Raw genomic sequence first — 18,101 nt, forward strand, 5'->3', positions numbered from 1 at the left:
ATTTGCATCATCACTAAGCCTAAACAAAGCATTTGCATGATCGACACTCATTCCTTGAGCCCCATGATAAACATCTAGGGTTACATATGCATTACAAAACATGTCACTTTGTGCTGTGGGTATCAACCCAACGATACCTTGTCCAAGATTTGGTATTGCATCTCCTTCCCCATGGGAATGTCTATACTCAGAGGCATTATCACTACTTGATTCCATCTCAATATATGAAGACATCTTGCTATATTTACTTAACCGAGCACAAAAATCAGCACTAGTACAAAACTTTGGCTTGCAATCAAGTACCTTACTTAGGTCCACCAAATCAAAGGATTGAGTGGTATCTCGGCAATGAAACCATGAAACAAACCTTCCTTCTCGGATAGGGTGGTAACACCTAATTAAGCACTTAATTACAATAGTTTATAAATGAGCATAAACTGAAATTCACACTTTACCTTAACAATCTTGGACATTGGACACCCCCTTGGCCCCAAAATTGATATCTCTTTCGGTACTTCTTTAACTTGGATTGCTAATGGATTTCACTATCTCCTTTGTTGATCCAAGAGCCCCTTGTTATACAAACAATCAGCAAGTATTCAAGGCAATTTGCCCCTTGAATTTCACAGAGGACTTGTACAAATTGGTCCTCCGATTGGCTAAATGTTGTCCCAATTTACAATGGATGAGCTAGCATTAGAAATCCCTGACAATTCCTGGAATTTCAAACGTTGATTTCCATGTATGATGCCCTTGATTGATGAGTAGGACCCCAAGATGGCTGTTAAGCCCTAGTTTCTGCAGAAATTTAAGGTTTACATTAAAAATTCCCTTGTTGTCCACCAAATCTATTTGTGATCTTCTCCAAATGGCCAAGAAACATTGAGAAAGATTGAGTATAAGCTGGAGAAGATGAGAGAATGTTGAGAGGAGAGAGAAATCTGAGATACTTCGTGAGAAAATGCTAAAATCTACTTGCTGCCCTATTCAGACTGCGTTACATGTAGTCGCCTTTTTTTTTCTTGCAAATAAAGTGTGGCTAACTATATTACTTCAGGAAAAAAAACCTGAATACAAGGAAGTGCTCATGCTCAACAAACTAGCTGGAGCTGATGCAGAGTCACAGATATATCATATGTACAAGCCTCTAAGGGCGGTCTAGGGGGGATAGGAGCAAGAAGCCATGGAGGGGGGATATATCGCCATTTGGGGCTGCTTGCCCGCCTCATGAAAAACAGCTCCTGGCCACCCCAAGTGAGCATGAAATGACAACGGAGCTCCTAATGAGCCCTAGACTCGCCTTGCACGTGGTCCTATCGACGGCAAAGGGAGTGGATGATGGAGGTCCAGAGCTCTGCTAAGGTCGCCTGTACTAAAAGTCGCTCTCCGCCAAAAGCCTCCTGACACCGTGCCTTTCAGATATGCCATCCAGTAAGACTCCCTATGATCTTCGAAACCTCAAAGCTGTCTGTTGTGGGCTCTAGTACCTAGCGGATGGGTAGAGCCTTCAAATCAACCACTGCGCATGACCTTGCCTCAATAACGTGTCCTGCATCCCGGCCTCATACAAAAGGTGACAGCCTTGGCTGACTGCCTACCAGCAGAAAACTCCCCATGAGATACATCCAAGGCTGGGTGCAATACGGCAAAGGATGTGGCATGCTCCTCTCCACACGAGCTACCCCGCCTCACACGACCAAAGGCAGTGCTTTGGGGTTTCGAGAGGCTGTTGTGTGCGCGTTTACAACCTCCCTCCTGCATTTGGACTAGCCAACTTCCCACCGCCAAGCCTCAATGTGCCACCAGCCATAAGAAACATAATACCCTCCTCGACCTCCAACTATCCCATAGACGCCACCAGAAGGTCCATTAGAAAGGCTCTGTGATGCTTTGCTCCGCCTAGTGTCTGCTACGTGATGGCGCCCAATCCATGTCCTCACATCAGTACTTGTCTGCCAATCCTGGCGGTGTACTCCAGGAACCTCAGTGGCTTCTTGGCAACCACATTCCCACTGCCAAGCCTCCATGTGCCACCAGCCATAAGAAAAACGATACCCTCCTTGGCCTCCAACTATCCCATAGACGTTGCCAAAAGGTCCATCAAAAAGGCTCTGTGATGCTTTGCTTCGCTCAGTGCCTGCTATGTAATAGCGCCCAATCCATGTCCTCGCATCAGTACTTGTCTGCCAATCCTGGTGGTGTACTTCAGGAACCTCGGTGGCTTCTTGGTGACCACAGTGGCCGACCATAGCCACTCTCCCGGATCCCACTCTAGCTCATCAAGTGGCTTGCCCTCCCAGATCCAGAGGCACCACTCCCTGAGCTCCTTCCAAAAGACATAAGGGTCCAGCCGCCATGTCTTCCCGTGAAGGCCAATCACCCAATCCTCCTCCATGAAAGAACAACTATCCCCTTATCCTGCTGCCCTCAGACACCCCCCCTCATGCCTAGTGAAGAAGGTTCCAAGTCGAGCGCCACCCACTCTACCTACTGCCACTTGTAGGGGGATACCTGCTAGTGAAAACCTAGCGGCCCACATCTCCCCAGGCTCTATCCGTTTGGCAAGGACGTCACAGATACCTTGATTCTATCACAGAGTTTTAACAAGGGTACATATGCTGGCATATTAAGGTCAGAATATGTGTGCAATTTGGGCTCAGTTTTCATCTCACTATCCAAAGGATAATCTCTTTGAAAAAAGCTCAAAATTGCATGAGCAAACACAATATGAGGAGAAAGTATTAACATATTTTTTTGCTGCTTCGTAGGGTAACTTTCTAGTCGTTACGATATTTTAAGTACATATATGAACAAATACAATCATCAAAATAAAGTATATATTTCTCTAGTATCACTTTTCAGCACATAGTCTTGATGAATTTAAATCTTTTTGTTTATTTTTTGAGAGATGGAAAACACAGCAATATTTTGTATAACAAACTCAAAAATTGTGATGCAGGAGGATATTGTTGATTTTATAGTAGATGCATACTTGAACCCTGCCATACTTACACAAGCATCAGAAACAAGCGGAATATTGCTGGCAAAAGAGGCCACAGTGGACAAAGAGAACTCTTTGAAGGATTACAAGGCTGAGAGAAGGCATGTATCTTTTCTCAATATCTTCCTGTTTTGTCTTCAGGCTTTCTTAGATTGCCTAGTTGAAGATCTTAGTTTAAGAATGCTACTTACTTTCCTTTTGGGTTATGTTTAGTCTTCTTTTACTGGTATATAAACCTTTTAAGTCTTCATGAAAGTAAGGTGGAAGTAATAGGGTTATACTACATTTTAGTATCTTTATCACCAGCTAGCAGATCATGGAAAATATGCTTCAACTCTGAGAAAATAGAATACTGATGTAACATATAGTTCTGATTATAACACATAAGTGTACTCTTACCTGTTGCCACCAAGCAATTTTGCAACTATTAGTGCTCAGTAGAAAAATATCAGGTCATCTTGGTGCACACCAATAGGCAAGACAGGCTTCACATCAAATTGTTACATCCTTCAACTTACATGGCTATCCATCACCCATTTGTAGAACTCAATATATGACATTTTAAGCATTTCTAGCAGTGAGATAATATTCCTCCAATGCATTCTGGTGACTGCTGCATCAAAGTCTATCATACCCAGCGGTCATCCACCAAAAGAGCTATGTCAGTCCCCTGTCTTCTTATGCATGAAATTTAGAGCCTCTTTTGAGGCATATTGATCTGCACTTCATAACACTATTCCTTCACAGCCTTTCTGAAACGTTTGGGCAGTCAGGCTCCTGCAAAGGAACCACACAGGCATGAGCAGACAAAACTGCAACTGTAGATTGGCTCTGACCTATAGAGGTGCTTCTTCACACACAGGCCAGGGTAACACTCGCAATAGCAATCCAGCGAAACACTTGCAAAAGACCCAGCCCCAAAGATATCTTTGTTGATATTGAAGATGCTTCCATTGTGCAAATCTGTGCTACTCTTATCGTGGTTAAATTTAAAACACTCAAGATAAAAAAAGAAAAGTTCTTAAGAATATTTATTATTGCGAACTAAAGCAGACTAAGGGAGATGGGGAAAAGACAAATTAAGAATGTTTCTCTGATTCTGTGGAATATTTCATTGTATGTAAGAAAAGGCGGAACTCCAATGCAGCACAAAGGATCCCTCAAGAATTACTGAGAGTACAGTCATAATGGGCCAACTCCAATAGGGTACAAAAGATTCCCAAGGCTGCTGAGAAGTAATGCCTTGGAGAAAACATCTGTCACCTCAGCAAGAAAGCCGATGTACATACAAAGCACAAGGAACCTTGTAAAGAGTAACTAAGTACATCACAAATGCAATGGTTGTGTGAACAACCAATCTGGTGGGATACAATGCTGTCCCATGTCCACAGGAAAACCTTTCTTCCTTCCTCATCCTCTCATAGCTGCCCTACATCCTCTCCCATCTCCCATGGAGAGAATGAATTCTCTCTATCCCAATCCTTGATAGAGTCACTGCAATGGATACGTCCTGAAGATCAATAACATGGCTACATCTTGCAATTCAGATGTACCAAGCTATGATACTGGTAATGAACTCCCGTTATAACAATGTCCCTGGGTCCACTGTGCCTGCCTGTAATCTGGGGGGATCTTGCTCAGATGTCCAATGACGAGAAAAGAAAGACTCCCTTGAACGTCTTCATAGCTGCATGTTGGGCCTCTTATCTGTTTTAGAGGGGTGCACCTTGCACGCCAAGGTAATGCAATACAGAGGTGACCTGAGTAGCCTCAGGCAGCAAGCTACCAGATGGAGCTGCCCCAGTGCGAAAAATTAGGTTAATATCGTAGTGACCTGATGGGTCGCATATAAGATATTAAACTGATAAGAACAGATGCTACACTTGATCTTTGCCAAAAGGCTGAGAAAGGTAAACTCTAATAAACTGGAACCAATGATCTAGTGAATAAAGTGCAAATTTTTAAACCATTAGAGCATACACTAAGCACAAAAAGATGAAGAGAAGACAAAGGTCCACAAAGCAGCTTGATGTGTTGATGAATAGGTTCATATAACAAATCCCAATATGCTTGGTCCTTAAATGAGAGATTGGGGTCTGATGTGTGTCTTGGGATACCCTAACTTTGAAGAAGTTGACAAAGGTACAATAGCTCCAAGTTAGCATATGCCATGTATTTTTCCTTGTTAAAAATCTTGTGACAGTAGGCTACTTCTGGTTAGACCAGCAATTGACTAAGTTGAAGTAGTATCCTTCATGAGATTGCTTCGTATTGATAATGTAGCCCAGTTTTGAATCTGAATAGCCATGTAAAGTAGTGCCTTGATGCTATCGGATGCCAAGGAAAGGTGGTACTTCTGAGCTAGTGAAGCAAGAATGCTAGCTTGCCAATCAGTTTGATGAGGGGAGGTAGAATACTGATTGACAATGTTGATGGAGAGATGTTGGCTTAGGATTGGCTAGATTTACAAGGGTGTTACACTTATCATGTCTTTTTGGTCGTTTTGGCGTGAATGCTCCCTATGCACACAAGCACTTTTTACCTGGTTGGAGAAAGACCTTTTCTGCACATGAATGCTCCGAAGAGTAGTAGCAAAGTTCTAATAGGAAATTGGCAAACCACCCAAATCTGTAGACACTGGAGGTGCATTTGGCATGATCTCAGCAATGTTTTGCCAACTGCTCCTCGGTGTCCTTGATCCTTGTGATGTAGGCATGCACAGAATCTCCCTCAGTCATGTGCTCAATCTCAAGCTGATTGCTAAAATAGGCCACAGCGATACAAATAGACAAGCATGTCCCATCCCTATTTGGTAGTGATGCACGTCCAAATGTGTGGAATGACCTATCTTGTATGAAAGGTGCAATCAATACATGGGCCTGGGCATTTTTCCCATCCCATGTCAATTGATCTGCAATTGGTGGCTCAAGCTGGATTTGACGGACCACTAGAAAAGTAGAAAAAACATTGGATGCCCCTGCAATGAGGTGCACAGTAGGGTGTGCAGGCCTAACCTTTGTATTAGATACATAAACCCAAAGTTGATTTGCAACCAACATATGGCATATCATGTATACCCACATCAAATAGTTGGACCCATCCAATTTTCATGTGTGCACAAATGCAACTCAAACATGAAGCAGAATAGTCTTGAGTTAATTGCTTGAGTATGGTTATGGGGAATCAGGCATTTGCAGCCGGCCATAAGGGTAAAAAAATTTCAATGCAACCATCATATTCAGAGGCAAAGGGCAAGGCAGCCCCATCTTCTAACTCTCATGTCAGTAAGGGTCAGGTAAGAAAAAGAAAATATGCGATTATTGCAAGAAAATGGTCATGTCAGAGAGGACTACCGAAAGTGCATAGCCAGTGAAAAGAAGCAGCAATTGGGCATGACTATTGCTGAAAATACAACCAATGAAGGATCCATAAGCACATGCCTCGTTTTGATATACACCCAACTCACACATTTGTTGTTAGATGCTCATATGATCGACACCAGTGATTCAAAGCACATTACTTGATTTCGTGGGCTGCTTGTCTCATTGCGAGATGCATCCAATTGGGAGGTCTATCATTTGTGCCAATAATACTCATTGCTTCTTATGCAATCGAAGGCATGGGTGAAATTCTTGTCAAGGATGTGTTGTATGTGCTTGGAATAAAGAAGAATCTACTTTTAGTTTCAGCTATTGCATGTGCTAGTCTTATGGTTTGTTTTCATATGGACAAATGCAGTGCGCATGATTGCATGATTGGGATGATATTGTTATCATAGGCACGTTCTACAATGGACTCTATTGGCTGGATTCCTATGAGAGGAGAGCATCATCCTTTAGCATTTGATGACAACGTTGTTAATGATACTGAGTTGTCGGATGCTCGATTTGGTCATCTAGACTATGGAAGTTTGTTTTGTCATAAACCCAAAGATATGGTGCTTGAACTTCCTCCTTTGAAAGCACCAACAAAAAATGTATGTGAGGGACATATACTTGGAAAAGTACATCGGGCTTCTCTCCCCAAAGGTGAATCTACACAAGCTGATTAGAAATTGCGCCTTGTTCACAGTAGTGTTTGTAGTCCTATGTGCATACTAACTATCACTCTCTATATTGATGGAGGGGAGAAATAGATGGCACAAGAATTCAATGCTCTCATGACTAAGTGTGGTATCATACATTAGTATGCTATACCATATATACCTCAACAGAATGGTATGGTTGAATGCAAGAATAGGTCTCTTATGGAGGTGGTTAGATGTATGCTTTGGCACAACGAGTTACCACCAAAGTTTTGGTTAGATGCTGTCATGTGCTCAACCTACGTTCTTAACCGCTACCCCACTAGGGCATTGGGTGCATGTACGCCATATGAGATTTGGAATGGTTGTAAATTAATGGTGTCGCACAATGCATGGGAGGTTGCATACTATCAACAAATGCATCTTAGTCTGCACCATGGCATCAATTTGATGCACATCATCCCAAAAGAAAGCATCTTTTATGCATGCAGCTCATGTCATTCTAGTTGCAATAGAGAACAATGGACTTGCATGACTCTCATCACTGATGAATATTTGTCTCAAAGCACTATTGCATGCGCTTAAGCAACAAAGCATCACGAAATTATTTGCAAAGCATGTATCCAAGTACTACAAGAAATCCCTCTTACATTCCTTCACTGATAGCCCTGTTTTGATAAGATGTTTAAGGAACATGCCTTTGTTCTTGCAAAACTTTTCTCCCCCAATACACACATCCATCCCCATCACCCAAAATCCCCCACCACCCTCCTAGCCCCACAAAAAAAAAAAAAAAAAAAAAAAAACCCATTGTGGATCTGCCTGTCTCACTGTCCACCTTACATACCTACTCTATAAACTTGACATAGGTTTCAGACTTACAGGCAAGAAACTAGCCCACCTCTTAAAAGAATAGTCATCAACCAATAAGACAAAAATACATAGAATCATGCAAAGGAGTCCATAGGTGGTGTCATTATTTGTATTATGCAAAGCTCACCATCATCGCTGCTGCTGCTGCTGCTGCTGCTGCCGCCGTTGTGCCCCCACGCTGCCCCTATTTCTCTCGCCCTGCCCTCGTGGAGGACAGCATGCCCCTTCTTGCAAGGCAGCACGTCCTCTCCCTCCTCGCCATCATTCCCCCTATCATTCGACCTCTCCTCGACTGCAAGCTGCCTCTCGACCTCTCTCTCGATGATTGCCTCTAGTCTCTAGTGAATTGCCACCACCTGTTGACAGATGTTGCCTCCATTCCTCCATTCCAATGTCTGCTACCCCGCCTACTCCGCCACCAATGCCTATAAATAGCGCGAGCCCAAAGTAATCGATCCCCGCTACTCCCTCTGTCTGCAGCAATATTCCCCCCGGTATCACAGCAACTAGCTCGGTAGGTCCTCAGCAGTGATGCGCAATGAAAACCTCTAGTCAAACGCTGGTGCATACTATGAGTACCCCCCCCCCCCCCCCCCCAATGAAACACCTTGCGTGTCATCCTTTCTAAGAAACAACTCTTATCTCTCTGTGCCACAGAGCTGGAATTGAAAGAAACAACAATCTTTGGACAGGTCGTAGAATACTCTCCATCCAGGGCCCAACTTTGGGATTGGCTTCACTCCACGCTATGCATTGGCACAACACAGATTGCAGAGGCTGTGCTCATGGGTCACGGGATCTTCATGGTTTAACTCACCTCCGCGGATGGAGCCTGTGAGCTAGTGGATAGCTCACCTTATGCCTCCACGAAGGGGGTCATCTAAATGGTTCCCTGGTATAGTGGCTTCACAGTGGAGGAATTCGCGCTCCACAACAGGTTTTACTAGACACCCGATCACCCTTCTATTCCTTCGACTGGCGGTAGAGTATCATCAGTTAGTGAAGGACTTTGGATGGCTTTTCGGCATAGTTCTTCCTCCATCCTTCGCGGCTGCAGTGACAGTCGCAGGAGTCCCGAAGGTACGGGTGGTTGTGAAAGATACAAAGAACATACCTAAGTTTCTGGAGATTGAGGTAGGTAGACACTCGTTCAGGGAGCAGGTTATTGTGACAGGGCAACCTGGTCAGTGCCTGGGATGCTATGACTTTGGGCATTAGGCAACAGATTACATGCGTTTTGGAGCAACCAAGGCGGCTTAGCCGACACACGCGCAGATGGATGCTGACGGTTTTACACAGGTCCAGCGACAACAAAGAGGGAGAGAGCAAGGGGGGCCTCTATCAGCCCCTTAGACACAGCCATGGTAGCAGAGAGCAACAGGATGGGCGACAGACCCCTGTCAGAGTACCCCACAGCACCCCCCCGCTTGTCCCACCCAACAAGATCACAGGCCTCTAGCCCCACCACCCACTAAGGCGTGACAGGCTACCCCATCCTAGATCCCCCAGCCCCCATGTCCACCCCCTCCTCATGGATTGCCCCCCGACCCTATCCCATAGTCCCCCCCTTCTGGGGCCACTCACCCCCTCTCACACCCACCTCATACTTCCGATCACCCCACCATCCCTCACTCTTCCTCTTCCCCGCCATCTCACCCACCGATCAGCCCCCGTGATCCTTACCTAGTACATGTGACCCTCCCCTCCCAACCCATTCACCCCCTTTCCACAGGGTGTGATGAGCCTCACACGCCCATATCTTCTCCTTGCCAACAGCCCAGTCCCCCCCCCTCCCCACACAAACACTAGCTCATCTGGCTCAACCGCCCATCACACTTTCCCTCGACAGGCGCAATTGCTCCCACAGGAGTTTCTCCGTAGTGGTCCGTAGTCCTATTTGAGAGTTGTGCAGCGCGGCGAGTTTCCACTACCTTTGGAGGTGGGTATCATCGTGGTCCGCAAGTCAAGGAGTGGCAAGGTCCATTTACAAGCACCATCGGATGGACCAAACTATGCTTTCTTCTTTTAGATCTCTCATTCAAGAGACTAGACGATGACACAGATAGAGAAGGAAGTAAGGGGCTAGGTTGTAGACCACATCTCCTGGTGGTGGATGGGTGAAGGAGGGCTAGCACTCTTCTCCCAACAGTGGCTAGGGTGCATGATGGACATTAACTGATGGGTTGAAGCCGAGGTCCCACATCTGAGCATCATTTTTCAAGCCCCTTCCTAGTGGAGCTCATTGATGGATGTGATCGAGTGGCCCCTCGCACAAGTTGCCTGCTTCTACTAGTGCACTGAGTCATGCCTCTCAGCTTGGCTAATAGATGCCCTGGTGGTACCACCTAGAGCATCTATTATCCCCACGGTCTGCCGCCCGAGAGCCACCATGGGGGAATGGTTCACCCTCCAGGCCTACGGCAAAGCACATTCACATACCCCATAGCTTTTCTTCTTCATTAGTAGCTTCCACACCGAACAGATACATGTTTGGTCCAGTCATAGGTCTCCCCATGAGTTTACACCTAGCATCTTGGAATGTGAACAGCCTCCACTGCAGTGAGGCACATGGTTCCAGGAAATTGATTGTTTGGCAAGAGCTACAGCAGCCTGCCCTTGCCGGACGGATCAACATCTTACTTCATCAAGAGCACAAGCTCACCCTCGCCCAGTCCCATTAGGTAGGGAAGGTACATCCCGGCAGCTCACACACCTATTGGGAGTACTCCATCAGTGCCCACGGCAGGAGTGGAGGTGTATGCACCTCTATTGGCCCAAGGCTTACCGCCTGTGTGCAAGACCATGGGACGATTGTGGCAAGGAGGGTCCTATGGATCAAACTAGATTTAGGGGACTCATGCCTTGGAGTCCTCAATGTCTATGCTTCTACAAAGGTTAGGGCACGCAACAGGTACTGGATGGAGATTGCAGCACGACTTCAAGAGGTGGACTCTTGGATTGTTGGAGGAGACTTCAACAACCTGGAGGCCTTAAAGGACCAGCAGGGTAGAGACAGAGATTACCAAGGTATGGCAATGGAGGATCAAGAGGCATGGGAGGTCTTCCTCCTCATGGTAAGAGCACATGATGCTTAGCGGGACGCAGATTTTCACAGGAGGGAGAGGTCGCTGGACTTCTCTTGGGGATAGAGGTGGCTGGGCAGAGCTCTTTTGGAGCGGCTGGACCAATTCTATGTGTTGAGCTAAAATATGCATTACTTGCTGATTAGCCTCTTAAACAGCCCCAAAACACACTAAAAATGCTCTTTTAGAGTAAAACCCTAAAACAGTGAGCGGTTCTAGAGAGTCAATGGAAACCCTAAAACGGGAAGCGGTTCGAGAAAGTTTAGTGGAAACCCTAATTTTTGGGGCGCCCTCCCACATCTATAAATAGACAGGCTGCCTCCATTCAGCTATCATCCTTGTTTGCAGGTTACACCAGCCCACACACCCTCTGCTGCTGTTGGCGCCCAGTTTCCAGCCTGCTGCCCACCTCCATCTGCTGTCCAGCCATCATCGAATGCAGCCACATCATCTTCAGCCTGTCCGTTACTGTAGGCGACACCTTTCAACTACTGGCAACCGCTCCAAACTGTCCCCGACTGCTGTTCAGCCTACTGTCCATCATCTCCAGGGTCAGCCAGCCTACTTTTTCAGCATTGCAGGCCCTGACACTCTGAGACACTATTTCAGCCTGCTGTTTACAGCAGACTGTGCACGGTTTCCAGCACCCGATCGATGGTACACTACTGCATTTACCAATTTCCAGCCTCCAAACTACTATGTTTTGGTGACCAGCCTGCTGCCATTCACTATTCAGCACTCCTACACTCCGATTGGTGGTCATAGACTTGGGATCCATCTTTGGTGGACATCACACTCCGACATTGCTCTGCCCTTGAGCACACTGTATACTCTTACATTCATTTACAGCATTCATTCACTTCAGAGTTGTGTTCTCTCTCTCCCGTCTTTTGTTTGTGTTTGAGTTTTGAGTTTTGCATTTAGAATTTGAGTTTTGAGTGTTGCGGTTAGGGTTTGAGTTTTGCCCTCTATGTCTGTGTCTGTGTCTTTGTGTTTCTATCGTGGTCGTACACTCTGTGTCCTCAATGCAAACCCTAGCAGTCTTCTTAACTCTATGTGGGAGAGTGGGGATGCTCTCACAGAGGCATGTAGGGCAATTGGCTAGCACCACCTTGTCGGATCATTGCATGGTTCTCCTCACACTTGATGCTCTCGCTTCAGCCCTTGACATATGATACTCTCAGATCCCTGACTCGATCTACAAGAGGAAGTGAGGAGGCAGATTGAGCAGCTCTGGACTTGGGAGTGGGACAAGGGGACCGGATCGCAGAGGAGGTTGCAGAGGTCTTAGCCGAGTCGAGCAGGATTTGCTAGGAGGCAGCTCTATAGGGGCCAGGCAGCAAAGCTGGGAGGAGGAGAGAGCACTTCGGCGAGACCTAGCAGCCACTCAGAGACTACTCCAGGAGGCACCAAGGGATCCACTCTCCACTCCCAACAGGTGCGCGCATGAGTAGCCCTCGCCGGTCTTAAGGACAAACGCTCTGATTTCTCTTTCCATACCTCAGCAGCCTTTTGGGCATGGAAGGGGGAGACAATGTGAAGGAAGTTTTTTTAGGTGCATCAGCTTTGCACCTCAGGATATCAGATTCGCAGCCTCCGTGATCAGTATACAGGAGGATTCGCTCTAGCCCAAATGAGGTGATGGAGATTGCCACTGACTTCTACAAACAGCTTTTTCAGCAAGAGGCGGTCTTAGCCAGAGTACAACATTGTAGACAGCAGGTTTGGGATTGCATTCCGTCCCTTGTCACAAAGGAGATGGGACGCTCCCTCCTAGACCCCTTCAGAGAGGAGTTAGCTGAGGCCTTCCATGCACAGGACGGGTAGAAATGCCCAGGTGAGGATGGTCTTTCTAAGGCCTTCTTCACTACCTACTCGGAGGTGGTGAAGTACCTCCTATTATTGGCCTTTCAGGAGATTTTCAGCTCAGGACGGATGCCAGGGAGTTTATTGGTGTGAAAACATGGGATCTAGAGCATGGTAGCTATGGTGGCTCATAGACATAGACTAAACTCATGTAGACATTGACATGATAAAGACGAAGTGACTTGACTGAAGTACAGAAAACAAGCGATAAGTACACTATGTTGAATAAAAAAGTGACAATGACATTGCATTCATCTCATATGAAAGTAGCAACTAAGTACAATGTTATATAGAGATGAGTAGGTGCCAGTCTTTCTCTCTATGCCTATGGGATTCCTGCAGTGTGCATGTCCTCAGTCCATCTGCTCTTACAAAGAGGCAGCATGGATGTGATTGCAAATCTCAACACCCCTCCTCAATCACAACTAGAAGTACAAAGTGTGTAGAGGCTTTAGTGAAAGGAACACCTGCAAAGTGTGGACACACCATAAACATGGAAAAACACTAGAGACAGTTGCAGAAAAGGCTAAGTGTGGGTACCACAAACATGGTGGACATCCAGAGGCTGTAACAGGGGCCTCACAAAGTGTACATAGGCTGTAGTACAAGGCTACATGAGGAGTTTACAAGCTTATGATAGAAGCATTTGGGCTTTAGACATTACAAGGCTAAAACAATCTATTAGATTAGGTGTAGAAGGACTAATGAGGCTTGTCCTTCTTTTGGTGGTCTTTTTCTTCTTATTCTTCTTCCTTTGCTCCATGGTCTTCTTGTTCTTTAACAGCAGCAAGATAGGCCTTTTAGAAACTCTTTTTGGCATGGCAGAACTTCTCGGTGTGTCCAGTCCTTTTGCAAAAATGACAGAAAAGTTGGTCCTTCTTGCCTTTGTTCCTATTGCCAACATACAATGCTTGTTCATCTCTAGAGGTACTTGGTTCTTCCTTAGTTTTCAGCTTCTTTTCCTCCTCTAACAGTGATGCTTGGATATCAACAAGCTTAGGGTTTGGCATATTGATTAAGGTGGTTGATACATTATTATATTCAGGACGCAAACTTTTAAGCAGAATACCAATGCAAATATCTTCATCCATTTTAATGTTGATTCCTATAAGCTCGTTAGAAGTCCTTCCATGTCATTTAGATGTGTGGCAAGTGATGTGTTGGACTTCATATCAAGCCTGAAAAATTCAATTAAGAGACCATACTTTGATGACTTAGAATGTGCACCAAACAAAGTGTCAAGTCTCTTCCATGTATCATGTGAAGTATCACAATTATCCACATGGTGGATATAGCTATCTTCTAGCTCCAGTTTGATAATGGCTTGGGCCTTATCATTATTCTTTTGCCAAGTGACTACCAAGTCTGCATCACGAAGCTTCTTTTATTTGCAACTTGTGATGGCCCAGATACCCTTCTTCATTGGGATAAGCTTAATGCGGGTCTACCAGGTGTGAAACGTGACCTCCTTAAAGCGAACTATCGGAGAGTCCTTGCCCATGTTGGAGTTGCAGGAATAGCAGTAAATCAGCTCCAAAATTCTCAGATTTCAGCAGCAAAAGAAATGATCATGAGTGTGCTAACAAGCACTAAGTGACTAGTATCAAGAGATGCTTGTGGAGCCAGATCACGGATGCCTTCCATCGGACTTTTTGGTGTCACCTGTGGGACAGCTGGAGACCAAGGAGGGTGTCGTATTTCCTTTGGATTTTGGCTCATATGGGGGTGTGGCTGTTGGGAGTTGGTTGGTTCAGATGCAACAAGATGGAGGTTGTAAGCACTGCCCACAGCAACACTTGGAAACTCCAAAGCATTGCATTTGGTCTTGCAAGGCGGCACAGCTCGTGTGGAGAGGAGCCTGCCGTATTCTCCGTCATGTGGCACCCAACCTTGGATGTATCTCATGGGGGGCTTTTTGCTGGTAGATAGTCAGCCAAGGCCTTCACCTTTTGAATGAGGCCGGAATGCAAAACACAGATTTTATCATTGAGGCTAGGTCTTGTGCAGTGGTAGGCTTGGAGGCTTTACCCAACTGGCAAGTACTAGAGCCCACAGCAGAGTGCTCAGAGTTATGGGAGATCATAGGAAGTCTTACAGGATGGCACATTTGAAAGGAGCGCTCTCAGGAGGTTTTTGGCGGGGAGTGCCTTTCAGTACATGTGACTTTGGAAAAGCTTTGGACTTCCATCATCCACTCCCTCTGCGGCTGGTGGGACCAGGTGCAGGGCGAGTCTCGAACTCGTCAAGTGCTCCGTCTTCACTTTCTGCGCACTCGGGGTGGCCATGACCTATTCTTCATGATGCAGGCGAGCAGTCCCAAATGGCGATACCCCCCGCCCGCGCCCCCCCCCCCCATGGTTTCTTGCCCCCATCCCCCCCCACACTGCCTTGAGAGGCTTGTATACATGATGGATTTGTGATTTGCATCAGCTCCAACTAGTTTGTTGAGCATGTGCACTTCGTTGTAATCAGCCTCTTGAGTAATATAATTAGCCACATTTTACTTGCAAAAAAAAGAGTCCATAGGTGCACAAAGATCCCAATGTACAAGGTCCTGAAGACATGAGGCATGGAAGATCGCCTTTCTCTAGGAAAAGCCTCCTAGTGCTGCTTGCCCTCCAAGCAATTTTTGCTGACACTCTTGCAATCCTCCATTGGAGGTATATTTGAAATATTGCTCAATCTGGAAGATGAGAGATGGACATACCTTTGGTGCCGACACATACATTGAGAGAGTCACCATGAGGTTAACAATCAGTAGAAAGCTGAATCCTCCTTGTCCATCAGTGATCTATTGATATTGTCTGAAGGTTGATGATCTCCATGGATTCCTCAGTAATGTGGAAGCCGTTCCTAAGGTGGGAAAGTTGATGCATTGAAAGTGGACCCATTGCAACTTGGGAAACATAGAGAATATTCTGAATACACCTGATGTGACCATTGGAAAACAATAATATCCCTCTTTCCAACTAGATCAACGTGTTGAGCATCTCCACACTTGATGTTGTCTTGGGAAGGAGACACAAGTGCTGCTTGCACATATGGCAGGTAGCACTATTTTTGACTGCTTAATCATGGGCTGAAACTTAGGGCCTACTATCCATGGCCTGGGAGTGACAAGTTGTGAACGTGGGTAGGTGGTCTTGGAATCATCCTTCATATGAAGGACAGGATGCTCCGAAGTTGCATTTGATGGAGCCACACTGGAATAACATCGGCTGCAAGCTCATCCACAATGAACTCCGTGTCCATTATAGGACTCCCTCTGAGGCCTGTAGGATGCAGCCCCAGCCTCATCATCCATCTGCTGATAGCAGTATGGAGACATGACCTCCCTGACCACAATAACTGCATATAGGAGGCTGTCAGAAGAGTACTCGTTGCCATGACTCTCTCTTTGCCACTAGCGGCGTCTCTGACATGACCCTTGGAAGACTGCCTCTCCATCCACTGTAGGATTCCCTCTGAGGCCTGAGCGATGGAGCATTATCCATCCATAGATAGGAATCTGAATACATGGCTTCTTTGAGAGAGTGAAATTGCTTCTACTCGTTTTAAAGTGGGTTATGATTTTTATTAAATGGTTTACATTTGAAGAATGTCATAAGGCTCACAACAATGATCCCCTCGCATTAAATTTACAAGAAAGGATTGTTTTTGACAACCTGATAGGCATTTCGTCCAGCCCAGAGACTGCAGGGAAGTGCTAGACTGGATAAGTGAGACGCAAACAAGAGTATGTGATCACTGTAAGTCTCTCTCTCTCTCTTTTTTTCGTAATAAGTCTCACACACTCTCTCTCTCTCTCTCTCAAATTTGTCATGGTGACAAAGATGGCGCTCTTATTTTCTACTCTTGTGGCTGGGGGCTTCCAGGAGAATCTCTGTGAGCTCGCTGTAACCAATTTTGTTCACCATGTGGGATGTATTATTATATTTACTCAGAGGAAAGAAGATCTAGTCCAATTCTTCTCTCAAGAAAGACAATGTGTTATCCCTGCATGGGTTTTGTAGCAATTAAATGTCTCAGGTTAACGATCAGTTCTTCATTCATTGTATAAAGACGCAATCAGATGTGTAAGCTTCTTACCAAGGCATTATCCAATTGTAAATTAGAAAGGCATATGCCCTTTGCCCACCATTTGGAAAACAGTGCCTTGAGTTTTTCAGAATTTCAATTTATGATGCCTAACAATTTGTAAGACGTGACCTATTTTTAATCATTAGAAAATGAAGATGCATTGTCTAAATGGATTATTCTCATTCAATGCATCTTTTTAGGCACAAAGTTGATTTTCAACTCATGAGAGCTTTTTCATTGCTTGTCTACTGACTAGCTCAAAGGGGTGCATACTACAGCTCCCTATTTGGCACAGCTTGAAATATATACAAAAAAATTGCTGCTTGGAAAAGAAGTCACAGAAGTACAACACAGCCTTCTTTGCAATCAAGATGCTATTTGTTCTTTTTGTTACTACTGCATGTGACAGCAAGCAATCTTTCCATGTGTGATGGGCTGTTCCTTTCTGGGTGCCTAATTCTCTAGGGTTCTGCACTTGCCAAAAATATACGAGTTTGCTCGAGATTAGCAGATCTGGTATGAGGATGGATTTTCCACCATGGTAACAACCAAGGATTGCAGCAAGGTGGCATCCATCAAGAGTGAGCTGAGGGATACGGTTGGAGTCAATGAAGGGAGATAAGGGCCCTGGCAGTTCTTCCTTTCCATAGCACTACTTCTAGATAATTGATATTGGTCTCCAATGTTGTGATTATGTCATGCTGTTTGCAGGAGCTGCATGTCCATTCCCTTGAGCCAGAAATTTTGTAGGCTATCTAACTCTTTTACTTAGTTATCTCCCTTCTCTACATTTTAATACATCTAACTTAATGTTCTCACAAAAAAAAAAATTGCTTTCTGATAGCTTCTCATTTGGCCACCCATAAGAACATTTTGGAAAGTGTTCCTCAAAACAATTATAAGTAAAAAGCCACACAACATGCACTAAAAGAAACATCAAATTCCTTGAGCAAATCTCATGCACCTTTCGTATTATAGTTTGAAGTTTTCCTGTTGAGTTTTTGAGGTAAATGATGAAACTTCTTATACTAGCTTATATAATTTTTGCATGAGACTATTGAGTGTTAGCTTCATTAATATAGAATGATTCCACAGTCAGCAGCTTCTCTTTCGTAGTGACTTTGTTCTTTTGAGAAATCAATTTCAAATGCTTTTATCCCAAGGTGAGCTTCAC

At 45.2% G+C, this 18,101-nt stretch overlaps 1 protein-coding gene and 1 non-coding gene across 5 annotated transcripts in view; one reads left to right on the forward strand and one right to left on the reverse strand.

Annotated features, from left to right (window-relative positions):
* IPT9 (isopentenyltransferase 9) overlaps positions 1-17,858 on the forward strand; it is a 245,849-nt gene extending 227,991 nt beyond the window's left edge. The window contains exons 10-12 of one of the 4 annotated variants that reach the window (XM_087684901.1): positions 2,960-3,102; positions 16,520-16,596; positions 16,723-17,184. In XM_087684901.1, the coding sequence (XP_087541027.1) occupies positions 2,960-3,102; positions 16,520-16,596; positions 16,723-16,724 (222 nt within the window). In that variant the 3' untranslated portion in view covers positions 16,725-17,184. Of the gene's footprint in view, positions 1-2,959; positions 3,103-16,519; positions 16,597-16,722; positions 17,185-17,392 lie in introns of those variants that run through there. The other 3 variants (XM_087684904.1, XM_087684900.1, XM_087684903.1) reach the window with 3 other exon arrangements.
* Positions 4,717-4,915, reverse strand: LOC148031379 (U2 spliceosomal RNA). The gene has a single exon (XR_015692054.1). It is a non-coding gene; the product is annotated as a U2 spliceosomal RNA (small nuclear RNA).
* Positions 17,859-18,101: the final 243 nt, after the last annotated feature.

This window comes from Lygodium microphyllum, chromosome 9, assembly GCF_053477565.2.
Source record: "Lygodium microphyllum isolate KBCC chromosome 9, Lygodium_microphyllum_v1.1.10, whole genome shotgun sequence".
NCBI lineage: Eukaryota > Viridiplantae > Streptophyta > Polypodiopsida > Schizaeales > Lygodiaceae > Lygodium > Lygodium microphyllum.